The following is a 14,133-nucleotide window of genomic DNA, read 5'->3' as shown; positions in this document are numbered from 1 at the left end:
AACTATTGTGTGTAAAGACCACACAGAGCGATGAAAGTTCTCATGTGGCTTTTTAGGTGGAATCTTCTATCCAAAATCCAACTTGAACGTATTTTTTCCTCAGAATTACTACTTCAGTTTCTGCTTCTTTCAGTTGCTCCTTCTCCAGGCACCTCAAAGCTCTTGTGTTGTTGCTGATAAACAGCTTCCATGTTTCTCACTACGTGTGGGCGACTTGATTGGAATTTCCAGCCTGTATGTTTCCTCTGGAGATGGGAGGTGATACACACACACACCCTGCTACTCCAGCCCAGGTAACACTGCCCTTCCTTTCTAGCACTCATTGCTGCTGCATTTCAGACACCTATTTCTAACACCCACCAAATTCAATAAAGTCACTTGTTCCATGATTTCCTGAAATGCCAATTTAGCACTTTGTCATAAGGAATGACCTCAAACCTGTGAATGATGTCACAGCATTCATGGATTGGCTTCCAGCACAGCTATGCTGGGGCTTTTGGAACATACACTTTAAGCTCAGGCTAAATTTTCCCTTGCCTGTGCTGAAGGTTATGAAGGCATCTGTCAGAAGTGAGAAGTGCTTCATCCTCCTCCCTTTGATGAATACTGCTTTTCTCTTCCATCAGAACTGTAGTTGCTCCTTGGTGTGGTCCTGACACATATTTTACATTTAGGTCACCGTGTATTTGGCCCAGATTTTAAAGTTTCACTCTGTCAAGCTGCATTTTGATGGATTTGGCCCATGGCTTGTATTTAGCTGGGGAGCATTACGTGATGCTTTTACTCCTGAAGTCATTTCATCAAAGGAAATTGTGTTACAGTGAAATGATTGGAACGTCCAATGTGAAGAAATAAAAGCAGGTGCTGAATTGCTTTCATTACTATTTGAAAAGTGCCGTTGCATTTCTAAAGCTGTTGTGATTAAAATTCTATGGGTTTTGTTCTTTTCAAAGGGCAATTCTGATGATAATGTTTCAAAAAGACTTCGAGCTTAGAGCTGTCTCTACTGGCTAATCACAGGGAGTCCATGCCTGCTGCTCGTTCGAGCTTGTCAGGAGTCCCAGGTGTGGGTAGCTCCTGTCCCTGCTCACTGAGCCCCTGCACATCCCACTCGCTGTGCTGTCCTGGCCCCGAGCAGCGCGGGCTGAGCTCCACCCCAGCCTCGGGCCTTGGCTTCTTGTCACGGGGACATCACAAAGGCTTCCGTGCCGGTCTGAGCGCCGTCAGCTCTTACTGGGGATGGGGAATGGATTCTTCAAGCCCTGCCAGGATGAAAATGGATTTTAATTAGATTGCAGCATATGAACTAGCACAGACAACTGAGATGTTTGCAAAAGCTGATGCAATTCTCCCTGCTCTGAACAGGGACAGCACTGGCACTCCCAGAGGCAGCTGTCGATCCCCGTGGCTGGTCATGCAGGTGTTAAATCCTGCCTGCACCGACTGCACCAGGCTCTTAAAAAAGTAATGAAGACATTCAAGTGAACATGATCTCACATCCCACCTTTAAATCCTCTGTGCAGGGGTTATGAAGCCCTTGACCTGCACTGCTTCAGCTGCTCTGCAGAGCCACGAGGGCAGGACACAGGACTTGGGCTTTTCTGAGGCACAGCCAGCACACCCTGTAGTGGCACCAGATTCTGCTGGTTTGAAAATAAAGATCCTGAAGTGAGAGACAGATTTTGTTCAGGAGTGCAGCAGTTGCTTCAGAATTAATGAATTAAGGTAAAAATCAACAGTTAATTGATTAACTGTTCAGCTTTCAGATTTAATTTGAAAAGTCTGTAGGTACACAAGTAATGATTTTCTGTCTTAGCCTTGAAAATTATTCTTTTGGCTATTTTCTTTTAATTTACGGCCATGTTTTTAAATTATGGCCATGTTTATTTGCAGCCTCAGCTGGTGCTAATACACCAAGGTTGTGGATTCAATCCCCGTGTGGATTAACTTAAGAGCTGGACTCCATGATCCTTGACTCTTCCAACTCAAAATATTCCGTGAATCTGTGAACTTAAGTGCAGTCAGCAAAATCTACCCCTGCATGGTGACTCCATCACACAGAGACTTCACTCTAAGGCTTTTAGCCACCTTTGAGTAAAAGGCTTTCTTTTCTCATGTGTTATCATTCCGAGAAGAGTGGTGTGAGTGTAATCATTCCAAGAAGAGTGGTGTGAGCTGTCACGGGGCTGTGCTGCCCCGTTCCCGCGGGTGCCCGGCAGTGTGGGGTGCCCGGGGAGCCGCTCCCGGAGCGCCTCCGCTGGGTTTCGGCTGCCGCCGGGCTGCCGGCTCCTCTCTCCGTGCCCGCAGCGCCCGGGCCGAGCAGCGGGGACGGACACGAGGTGGCGGTGCCGGCGCGTCCGCGGCTCTCCCCGTGAGAGACCCACAAGTAAAGCGGGTCCTCCGCACCGCCGGAGCCGCCCCCGGTCCCTCCTCCTCCCTCCCGCGCCCCGCGGCCGGTCCCCTCCCTGCCGGCTCCGGGAGATGAGGAGCGGCGGCAGCGGGAGCGAGTCCCGCTCCTGCGCGGCAGCCGCGGCCGCGCACCGGGAGCCCCCGCGGAGCCGGGACAGGCACGTTGGGGGCGGGCAGGGGTCGGGCGCTGCCGGCCGAGGGGACGGAGCGGGAGGGACTGCACCGGAGCTCGAGCGGTGAGCGGCGGGCGGCAGCGCTGCCGGCCCGGCCCGGCCCGGCGGGGACCGGCGCTGTCCGCGGTGCTGCCGCTGTCCGCGGTGCTGCCGCTGTCCGCGGTGCTGCCGCTGTCCGCGGTGCTGCCCGGGCTGCGCGCGCCCTGCCGTGCCCGGCGCTGCCCGTGCCCGGCGCTGCCCGCCTGTGCCTGTGCCCGTGCCCGTGCCCGGCGCTGCCCGCTCGCGGCGCTGCCCGGTGCCGGCGCGGGACGCGGCGCCCATCCCGGCCCGACTCCTTTAAGATGATGCAATCGGCATCGCCCTCCGCGCTGCCGGCCCCGCGCCGCTGAGCGGAGCCCGGAGCGCGCAGCGGGGCGGAGCGGAGCCGGCGCGGGGCGGCCCCGCGGTGCCCGCGGTCCCGGCGGGCCATGGGGGAGCCGCCGGCCGCGCTGCCGCCGCGGGAGCCGCCGGAGCCCGGCAGTGCCTAGCGCAGGCTGCGGGCTTTCTGCAAGTCATCGGGGCCGGCCCCCGCTGCCCTCCCGCTCCCCCAGCCCAGCGCATCCACTCGGGAATTATTTTATTTATTTGTTTGTTTGTTTGTTTATTTATTTATTTTCTTCCACTGTGCTGTATTGTACTGGTTTCCTCGTCACCCGCCACGGTTAACTTCCCTGTGACTCGGTTTAACACTTGAGACCTCCGTGGATGCTGCTAAGAGCACTTCTCTTGCCTTTGCTGTCCCTTGTTGGGATCGGATTCACACTACGCGGACCCTGTGTGCCTGTATGTGTGTTCTGAGTGTCTTGACATTTTGGTTTTCTTTACAAGAGCTATGCATTAATTGTTACCAAGGTAAGACTCCCCATTCTTGTTCCCTCATGTGCATGTCTGATTTAGATTTTTCTTTAAAGATGAAGTCTGCAGTTTCTTTTAAAGAGTGGAGTCATATGTAGCCCTTCCATTGATGAATACTTGTGAAATAGAAGCATAGAACTTGCCAAAATAAAGAGACCTATTTAGCTGATTTAGCTTGGCTCTACAAACTGTTCTGCTTTTCTCTGTTGCAGCAGCTGTGATGCTTAAAGAGTAATTTGTGCCTTGTTTTGTTTTCCCTTTTCACAGACCTGTGAATGACCATAGGCTTGGCTTGACCTTGATTTTGATGGCTTTGTTGGAAGATCTGATGATGTGATTGCATGTCATGAGGTGATTGCTCTCCAGCCTCCAGCCTCCATGGCTCAGTGTATAAACCACTTCTGCCACACTGTCACTCATGGACAATTCAGATTTTTTATTTAAACAGTCCTATTGGCTATTTTTATTTTCTCAATTCTTGTTTCCCCCTTGTTTCTTCTTAACGTTGGGAGCTTTATTCTACCCTCTGATGTGATTGATAGTCCTGCTTCTCCGTGCTGCTGATTTCCAGTTTAAACTACAATGGCTCTAAGTGGCAACTGCAGGACTTACCTTCCTGCCCGGGAGCAGGGGCCGGGGCTGCACTCCTTCCCCGAGGTGGTGGAGCTCAACGTGGGCGGCCAGGTTTACTTCACTCGCCACTCCACCTTGGTTGGCACCCCTCACTCCCTGCTCTGGAAAATGTTCACCCCAAAGAGAGACACAGCCAACGATCTGGCCAAGGACTCCAAGGGAAGATTCTTCATCGACAGAGATGGTTTCCTGTTCCGCTATATTCTGGACTATCTCAGGGACAAGCAAGTGGTTCTGCCCGACCACTTCCCAGAGAAGGGAAGGCTCAGGAGGGAGGCTGAGTACTTCCAGCTCCCGGACTTGGTCAAGCTCCTGACTCCCGATGACAGCAAGCAAAGCCCTGATGATTATTGCCACAGTGACTACGAAGAGGTGTCCCAGGGAAGTGACACCAGAATCTGCCCCCCCTCGTCGCTCCTGCCGCCCGACCGCAAGTGGGGATTCATCACCATCGGCTACCGTGGCTCGTGCACCATTGGCAGGGAGAGCCAAGCAGATGCCAAATTCAGGAGGGTCCCAAGGATTTTGGTTTGTGGAAGGATTTCTTTGGTCAAAGAGGTTTTTGGAGAAAGTTTGAATGAAAGCAGAGACCCGGACAGGGCTCCAGAAAGGTACACCTCCAGGTTTTATCTCAAGTTCAAGCACCTGGAGAGGGCTTTTGACATGTTGTCCGAGTGTGGATTCCACATGGTGGCCTGTAACTCCTCGGTGACGGCTTCCTTCGTCAACCAGTACACAGACGACAAGGTCTGGTCCAGCTACACCGAATATGTCTTCTACCGTAAGTACCGGCCGCACGGGGAGGGGGAGAGCAGCGCCGAGCTCGGGCTGCTCCGTGCCGTTCACTGAGCGAGCGTTCCCGCAGCCGGGCAGCGCCGTGCCCAGGCTCGGGCTGGGCTCAGATCCGGGGGACACCTTCCCGTGCGGGCTGGGCAGGTGGAGCGGGGCTCAGCTCGGCGGGCCGGGCCTGGCTAGGTGGCAGCACAGACTGCCGAAAGCGCCGTGCCTGTGCCCGGAGGACGCGGCGCCTCTGGCACTGTAAATCAGCGCCCGAGTGCCTCGCACGCTTCCCGGGACGTGTGGGACACAAAGCGAGTGTGCAAATACTGCGAAATTCATTGCAGAAAACCTTTGACTGGGATTCACTTTGCAAAGGTAATAGAGGCTTGATAATCATCAGGCACAGGCAGCCGAGCCATCTGTCAGCAGCCCTGACACGCTTCCACACAGGGAGGGGAAAACACAATTCCATCCCTCTGGCCGCATTTCAGCTGCTGCGCTCTGGAATGAGGGCTCGGAGCAGAGAGGGGCAGGGGCTGGGCCTTGTTACACAACACGGCCGTGGAAAGGCGGGTGTCCTCTCCAGGAGCAGCATGGTGTGCCCTGCTCCCCGCAGCCACCCCGGAGCCACGCTGCTCCTGCCCTGAGCTGGAGCGCTCAAGGGATCATTAACTTCAGCTGATAGCCAGGTACAGCTGGTTACCCATGGTAACAGCGGCCTAATCTGGATCCCGTGAGGCTGTACCACAAAGTCATTCCACATCTGCTGTGCCAAAACCTTTGAGAGGTTCATGAGGCTCTTTGCCTCCATTTTCATTTGAGGAGCATGAAGGATGGAACAACTGTCCCATCCATCAGTGTAGCCAGCTGCTGCTTTGGCCAGTGGCCTTGGAACAGAGGGACAGAGGGATTGAGGGACAGAGGGATAGAGGGATAGAGGCATTGCGGGACAGAGGGATACGGGATGCAAGAATACAGGAGTACAGGGACAGAGGGATACAGGGATAGAAGGACACAGGGATACAGGGGTAGAGGGACAGACAGACAGAGAGACAGAGGGAGAACGCAGAGCTGCCACCTGGGTGTGGTGCTCACAGTGAGCAGGCTCCTGGCGTGGGGAGCTGACAAAAGTTTTCGATGGAAGATGCATCAGGAAGTGAACAGTTTGGGTGTAATTCCATGGATTCAGTGCCATCTACTCCTGTGTGGGGCTCAACAGGCAGCCCTAATCTGCTTATGCAATGAAGCTTAAGTTAGCATCCTGAAAAGCCATCTGGGTTTTTGACATCTGTAGATTTACTTAAAATTAGTTTTCTAGCTGGATTTCTTAGCAAAATAGTTCTAAGGTCATGGATCTGCTTATATTCCAACAGGGATAGATGATTTGTGTTATTAAGAAGCTTCTGCTTGAAATTACAGTGTCTTGTACAAGTTCTAGGAGGAGAATTAATGTAGGTAAAGGAATAGATTAGAAAAATTGTGCTGGGCATTTATATTTAAAATAAGGAAAAATTATAAGTTCTTTAAAGGCACAATGATCTCTGCTAATTGAAGAGAGGATGAACATAGGCTTTCCCTGAATTAGCAGAACAGACTCCTGATTTTCATATTTCTGAAATTTTTACCTTAAAGGATTGCACACTGCTCCCACATCACTTTAGCCAGGGTAGGGACCAAGAGGAGAGGTACCATAGAAATTTTGGAGATTGAAAGTCCATAGCAGGTGTCACAAAATCTTCTCTCATCAGTTAAATCCAATTGAAGTTCCTGGAAAGATCCCTGTTCAGTTCAGCAGGCTTTGGATTTGGCTCTGATGGGGTTTGTGGGGTTTTGATGCTGATACGGTTTCAGAGGTGGATTTTGCAGTGTCCTTCCCCAGGTAAAAGCCAAGGCCATGGCTGTGGTGCCAGATGACCCTTTCTTGTCCCAGCCTGAGTGGTTCAGTTCTGCCTGGTGCTGGTGCTGGTGCTGGTGCTGGTGCTGCTGCCATGGAGCTCTGGCTGTGGATTTTCCCTAGGCCCACACTCAGGGCTGGCTGCAGCTGATGCCCCTGACAGAGGCTCCACCTGGAGCAAAGGAGCTCCCTCTCCACGTCTCCTGAAATGATTCCATTCCCATTGTCCCAAAGCCCTTTCATCTGAAACTTTGAGGACCAATAAAAATGACATCTGGCTTTGCAGTGGAGCGTGGCATCTCCTCTGCAGCTGCTTAGCCATAATTACTTCTTTAGATGCTGCCAGCTGTGTCTATGTAAGCATTAATCATCAGGCTGCTGTGAGCAGCTTAATGGGCCTGAACCTGGAGGTGTCTAACACAACTGGGGAGGCACAGGCAGAGGTGGTCTTTGCAGGGCTGCTCAGCAACTCCTGTGAAAGGCCTGTTGGAGGAAATATTCTCAGCTGGAAATGGATGATTAGTTCCAAAGGAGCAAGAATTCAGGGAGGAATGGTATTTCAATACACCAAACACATTGTATGCTCCAAATAGCACTGGGAAGGAAAATGCCTGTGGTTGGCACAAGGATAAAGAGCATTTTTCGTGTTCAAATCCATCTGAAAGTGGCTGAGATGGAGCGGAGGGGGTGTGAGCTGAGCAGCTCTCACACGGGTACAGTCTGTGCTGGGAAGAAATGCACCACCAACATTGCAGGGCCCTTTGTCCCATGGGAGAGAGCTCCCCTTGGGAGAGGCTTTCCCAAACCAGCCCTGCAGGGTGAGCCTGGCACTGCCAGCCCTGAGCTGTTTGCTGAGAGAGCCTGGGGCATGGGCACAACGGGGGCACTGCCAGGCTCCAGCCAGCCCCAAATGGGCTGAGAAGGGCTTGCAGACAGGCTGGGATGGGCCAGCAGGGCCGCCCCTGGGCAGGTCTGTGACACACAGCTCCTGTGGGGTGGGCATGGGGCACTGCCAGGCTCCTGCTCGCAGGAGGAGAGGGGCTGAGAGCTGACGGCTGCTCATGCATTTCCTTTCCCTTCGGTTTCTCCTATAGCAAAGACATTTCTTAAATTCTCTACTGGCTATGGCTGGAATTCTGACCAGAACCATTTTGTGGGCTCCCCCTCACTATTGCTTTAATGATCCTTAAGTAAAACCTCATCTCCAAACTCCCTCATTTTTGAAGAGGGTGAACAGCCTCTGCTTGGGTCTTTGTTTTCCCCTCTTTTCAGCCTTTATAATGTGATGAACTGAAAGTGTGCACTCCAACATCTGTTCTGTGGCAGTGGTGTTGGGGCTGGGGCAGTGAGAGCAGCGGGCTGGCTCAGCCCTCCACAGCCTGGCCCCATTCCTGGCCCAAGGCAGCGCCGTGCTCCTCTCCACCATAAGCCACAAGCCAGCACTGTGCTCCTGCAGCCCCACAGCTCTGCCAGCCCTGGGGGTGACAGCCTGGGGGTGACAGCCTGCGTGGGGCTGCTGGCACTGCCGGAGAGCAGCACAGCGGGGTGGGGAGGGACAAGGCCAGAGCTGCTGCCAGCAGTGCCGTGACACAGCGGGATGTGTGTGCCTGGGGGCAGCTGGGACCTCAGGGACACGGCCTGGCATGGCCTGGCAGGGCCTGGCAGGGCCTGGCACAAAACTGCCCCATCTCGCATGGCCATTGCCCCAGCACCCTGGAGCCATGTCCCTCTCTCTCTGAGAAGGGCTGACAGGACGGTTGGTCTGAGTTGGTGGAACCTTTCCTTGGACTGGCCCTTCCCAGCTGCACACAGGGAGCAGCCCAGGCACCTGCAGATGTGCAGAGGAAAAGGTGAGACCTTGCTGGTGCTGTAGCTCTGAAAGCCAAGAATGGCTGAAGGATGCTCCTGCAGGCTCTGCTCGCTCCAGGACCCTGGGGATGCTGGGGCCCCCTTGCTCTGGGCAGGAGCTGGCCAGGTGTGCCTTGCTGATGGGCAGAGATGTTTGTGAAGCAGGCTGCAGAGTGTCCTGGGATAAACAGATGAATCCTCTTGGCTGGGGAGCTGCAGGAGGAAGGAGAAATGTCAGGTGACATTCCCAAGGCCTGTCCTTTGGGCACCATTCCCTGGGATAATCTCGGTGTCTGCTGTACAAGAGGATCCATTTGGGATTGCTGCAGCCAGCTGGGGCCTGTCACTGTGCATGTGTGACTGAGCTAAAGGATCCCATACTGATGTGCCTACCACTGACTCAGAAATTCATTGTGTGGCAGAAATTTGACTCACAAAAAGGAGCAGCCTTTGCACAGTGACACCCACAGCTGTGCTGTCAAATGGGCAAGATGTGGGAGAGGAACATCACCCAGTTCTCTTTAAACCAATACTGCCACATGATCCAGGAGCTGCTTCTGTCTGGTTTAAAATCAGTGAAGATCAAAATGACCCCAAAGTGAGCAAAATGAAGTCTAATCCAATGAATAATGCCAGCTTCTTCCCCGCTGACAGGAGATGTTCCTGTTTCCAGGTAATTATTGTCATCATTGATGCCTCTGGTTCCTCTTGCCAAAGCACACCCTCTCACCAGGATGATCATCTGCAGGTGGTGGGGCTGCAGCCAGCCAGGTCTGTCAGTCTGTTCATGGCTGAAGGACCTTGCTCCAAGCTTTTTTGCTCTCCCAGTTTGTCAGGGCAGACTGAAAAACGTGCAGAGTTGTTGATTAGAGTTATTCCATAGATGAGAAATGCTGTTATTTATTGGAAACCAGTTGTGTCAAATCTGATTGTCAGATTAGGCCAAGAATCTGCTGCTCAGTGAGTAAGCAAAGCAGAACTTGACAAAAGAGTCAGTTGGATTTAGGGCTCACAGCTTGTTCTAACAATCCACAGACAGGGATGTTGAGGAGGCAGCAAGGATGGCTTTGGCTCTGCCCAGTGCTCACTGGTAGCTCAGGTTACCCCTGACACGCTCCTTGTGTGTGACCCCTGTGGGCTGCCCTGCTTCTGCCCACACCTGTCCCCTGCTCCTGGCACCTCCTGGGCATGGCAGCAGCCCCCTGTCCCAGCAGCTGCACAGCAGCCAGCCAGGCAGGCAGCCTGCTGCCAAGGAGGCCTTGTCCCTCTGTCCATCAGTCCCTCTGCCCATCAGTCCCTCTGTCCCTCAGTCCCTCAGTCCCTCAGTCCCTCAGTCCCTCTGTCCCTCTGTCCCTCAGTCCCTCTGTCCCTCTGCCCCTCAGTCCCTCAGTCCCTCAGTCCCTCAGTCCCTCTGTCCCTCAGTCCCTCTGTCCCTCAGTCCCTCAGTCCCTCTGCCCCTCTGCCCCTCTGTCCCTCAGTCCCTCAGTCCCTCAGTCCCTCTGTCCCTCAGTCCCTCTGTCCCTCAGTCCCTCAGTCCCTCTGCCCCTCTGCCCCTCTGTCCCTCAGTCCCTCAGTCCCTCAGTCCCTCAGTCCCTCTGTCCCTCTGTCCCTCAGTCCCTCTGTCCCTCTGCCCCTCAGTCCCTCTGCCCCTCTGTCCCTCAGTCCCTCTGTCCCTCAGTCCCTCTGCCCCTCAGTCCCTCAGTCCCTCTGCCCCTCTGCCCCTCTGTCCCTCAGTCCCTCAGTCCCTCAGTCCCTCAGTCCCTCTGTCCCTCTGTCCCTCAGTCCCTCTGCCCCTCAGTCCCTCAGTCCCTCAGTCCCTCAGTCCCTCAGTCCCTCTGTCCATCAGTCCCTCTGTCCCTCAGTCCCTCTGTCCTTCAGTCCCTCAGTCCCTCTGTCCCTCAGTCCCTCTGTCCATCAGTCCCTCAGTCCCTCAGTCCCTCTGTCCATCAGTCCCTCTGTCCCTCAGTCCCTCTGTCCCTCAGTCCCTCAGTCCCTCTGTCCTTCAGTCCCTCTGTCCCTCAGTCCCTCAGTCCCTCAGTCCCTCAGTCCCTCTGTCCTTCAGTCCCTCTGTCCCTCAGTCCCTCTGTCCCTCAGTCCCTCAGTCCCTCTGCCCCTCTGTCCCTCAGTCCCTCTGTCCCTCAGTCCCTCTGTCCCTCTGCCCCTCTCTCCCATGACTGGTGAAGGAAGGGGCTTTGTGGCTGGTGAGGTCAATCAACATGGCCTGCAGCCGTGTTGAGCGGGTTGTGGCCTGCAGTTTGTGTTTTCCCTCTGTTCTGGAGCTGCCAGGAGGGCAGTGTGCCAGGGGCACTGCAAACACCCCCACAGAGCCAGGGCCTGGCTGTGGGCACAGCCGTGGGCACATCCTCGCTGTCCCCAGCCACCAGGGCTGCCACAGGGCAGCAGGGAGGGATGGAGGCACAGCCTCCCCTGGCACTTGCAGTGCTGCTGCTGCTGCTGCTCTGTGATCCAGAAAAAGACCATAATGACGAACAGATTAACCACGGAGAGCTGGCATTTAGGGGGGAAAAAAGAAAAATCCATGTATTTGAAAGAGCAGCCTTGAGCTGGCCGTGGGCCAGGAGCAGCAGACGAGGTCCCCAGCCCCGTTGGGGACCTGGGCAGGGTTTGCAGAGCTGGAGGCAGCTGGGTGCCAGGGAGGGCTGTGGGCATGGGGAATGCCTGCCCTGTGCCAGGGAGGGCTGTGGGCACGGGGAATGCCTGCCCTGTGCCAGGGAGGGCTGTGGGCACGGGGAATGCCTGCCCTGTGCCAGGAAGGGCACTCCTGGGTGAGGCAGCCCCATCACCCTGGGCAGGGCTGAGAATGGCTCTCAGCTGCCCCTTTCTGCAGCTCCTCCAGCCTGCTGAGCTCTGGCCTCCCCCAGAGCCTGCTCAAGTGTAGCTGTGGGTCTGAGGAAAGCAGAATCAGCGAGAGTGAAGGAGTGCAAATGAGAAAACACCACCCGACGTTCGCCGTTCAATAAATACCAGCAACATATTGTGCACACACACAAACACTTCCTTGCAGCAGGTTGGGTTTTTTCTGTCCAGCCATCCTGGATTTGTTTAATTTTGTCACCACAATATTTTCTCAGTTTCTCCTCTTTTTTTTTTTTTCGGCTTTTTAAGTTCAAGGCTCACATACAATAAATATGGAGACACTAAGCAAAATCTAAATTACATCTTTGCAGAAAGAAGAACCCTTTTTTCTTTGAGCTTCTTTGCTCAAAATTGTATTTTTTATGAAGGAAGAAAACAGAGTAAAGTGCTTTAGGCTTGGTGGAGTCACTTCAATTGTCACTGAGCTGTAATGCTGCCTGAGCTGGCCAGACCCAGGAATCCTGTGGCAGCGATTCCCCTGCTACTCTCAGATGCACTTAAGTTAATCCTGGAGTACACTCAAACATTGCTGCCATCGTCAGGGCTCCTAGTGCTGCTCCCAGTGCCCAAGGATCAGAGGAGCTGGAGCTGCAGATGTGCTGTGGGGGTGGTTTGGCAGGTGCTGAACACCTGGAATGCACCTGGCTTCATCCAGGGCTGCTCTGAGCACCCAGGTGTGGAACAAGAGCCCAGTGCTGAGGTGATGTGTCCCTCCCAGGCTCGTGGACCTGACTGAGCCTTCCCAGCCACTCTGGGCTTACACAGAGGGACTTTGTACCAGGTGTGGGGTGACAGGGCTTCCAACCCACACCATTCCATGCTTCTGTGGTTCTATGGCTCCTGGAGCAAACGCCCCTTGGAGTGATTGTCCCTTGGCTTTATCTCTGCTAGCAGGGCCTGGGTAAATGAAGTAGAGAACGCCCAGCAGAGCCCTGGCTGGGCTGTTGGCCTGAGTTTCCCAAAGCAGCTTGCTAAGTCAGCTGTCTGATAGTGTTTGAAGGAGAGAGAGGAGTCTGGGGCAGTTAGAATTCTTTTGCATTTCAGTAGCTGAGCTGCTCCAAGCTGAGCTGAAATGCCCACAAATGTAAATTGGTCAATTGGAGAGCGCCCTGGTGACCCCTTCATCGACTCTCACTCATGTCCTCCCCATCCAGGAGCTGCTCATACATCACTTGTGTTACAGATTGCCCTGCACTGCCTCTGACTCTCCTAACGACGTGATTAATGATTTCCAGGAGCTCATTGATTAGCTGTTAGGGCAGCTGAAAAATTCCTCTACCAGAAACAAAGTGAGGGGAGCTGGGGCCATCCTGGTTTGCAATCCATCCTGGAAATCCTGCTGCTGTGATGTTGAAAAGTGAGCACAACATCCCCAAACACTAAATTGCAAGGAGGAGAACGATCCTGGGCTCTGGGGAGGGTTCCTAGAGCGGTGTGGAGGCAGCAGCAGCCTGAGGGATGCTCCCACCCTGGAGCTGAGCAGGGGCTGCAGCTGGGAACAGACCCAGCACTGCCCTCCCGGCCTCAGGCCTGGCCAGGGCCTCACAGTCAAGTTTAGAGAGAAAAATCCTCTCTGCATATTTTGGAGGAGACTCATTTCAGGACTACAGATTGAATTTCCATCAATCTGAATCAGAGTGTATTTTTACAGTGGAATTAAATCAGGCTGAAATAGAACCCAGTGGAACATGCTGATTTTGACTGAATTTTGCACTTTAAATATTTCCAAAGCAAAAAACTCCAAGCAAAGCTTGAGTGAGGACAGATCACACCACCAGAGAGCTTGGGAGAGTGTTTGTGCTCCTGCAAAGGGAATGGCACTGGATTTCTCTCAGCCCAGAGCTTTCACTGGTGTGGCCAGTCCGGCACTGGTCCCAGAAGGGTCTCAGGGGCTGATCCCCAGGCTGGGAGGTGAACATGGCTTTTTGCAAATCTGATCTTTGATGCTCCTGTAAAATGGGATTTTTGACCACCACTTACGCTAAATCCACCATCAGGACCTGTGATGGGGCCTTCATAGACATCTGGAACAGAATTTTCTCTCACAGTGCCATCACCTCAGTGCGTTGGGGAAACACTGCAGATCTCAAACCCCCTCATTCTAACGTGCCAAAATCAATAACAAGGAATTTGAGGAGTTGCTGCTTGTTCTAAAAGTATGTTGGCTTTGGTTTCCTTTGGTTTTCTCTCCTGACCATCAGTCAGGGCAGGGAACTGGGCCTCCAGAGGCTGCCTGGTGCTTTTTCCTTTGGTTTGATGTTGCAGCCTAATTGTGGGGAAAAAAATGACCATTGTCCTCCTGTGGAATTGCAGAGGGAATTCTTTTTCTGAATTAATGGTCCAGCGGTGGTCAGTGGTAACAGAATTTTTGTGCATAAATAATGCCATTTATTATATTATTGATGCCCTTTCTTGTTGATGTTTTCTAGAGTGAGAAGAGCAGCTCTGAGGAGCTGGGGTGAATGGCAGGAGCTGTGCTGAGCCCAGCAGAGCTGCAGCAGCTCCCCCAGTGCAGAGCTGGCCCAGCGTTTGTGCAGCTCTGCCCTGGCCCTGAGTGCTCCCATGGGGGCTGCCTAATTGGAAAGGCTGCCATGGTGAATCTCTCACTGTGACACAGGGAATATA

At 53.8% G+C, this 14,133-nt stretch overlaps 1 protein-coding gene across 2 annotated transcripts in view; it reads left to right on the top strand.

Moving 5' to 3' along the window:
- Positions 1 to 3,100: 3,100 nt before the first annotated feature.
- Positions 3,101 to 14,133, top strand: part of KCTD16 (potassium channel tetramerization domain containing 16) — a 66,220-nt gene continuing 55,187 nt past the window's right edge. The window contains exons 1-2 of one of the 2 annotated variants that reach the window (XM_066560354.1): positions 3,101 to 3,473; positions 3,744 to 4,890. In XM_066560354.1, coding sequence (XP_066416451.1) covers positions 4,059 to 4,890 — 832 coding nt within the window. In that variant the 5' untranslated portion in view covers positions 3,101 to 3,473; positions 3,744 to 4,058. The remainder of the gene's footprint in view (positions 3,474 to 3,743; positions 4,891 to 14,133) is intronic. The other variant, XM_066560356.1, reaches the window with a different exon arrangement.

Source organism: Molothrus aeneus, chromosome 15, assembly GCF_037042795.1.
Source record: "Molothrus aeneus isolate 106 chromosome 15, BPBGC_Maene_1.0, whole genome shotgun sequence".
In the NCBI taxonomy this organism is placed as follows: domain Eukaryota; kingdom Metazoa; phylum Chordata; class Aves; order Passeriformes; family Icteridae; genus Molothrus; species Molothrus aeneus.
Note: the sequence above shows the minus strand (reverse complement) of the source record. Positions and strands in the feature narration are given on the sequence as shown.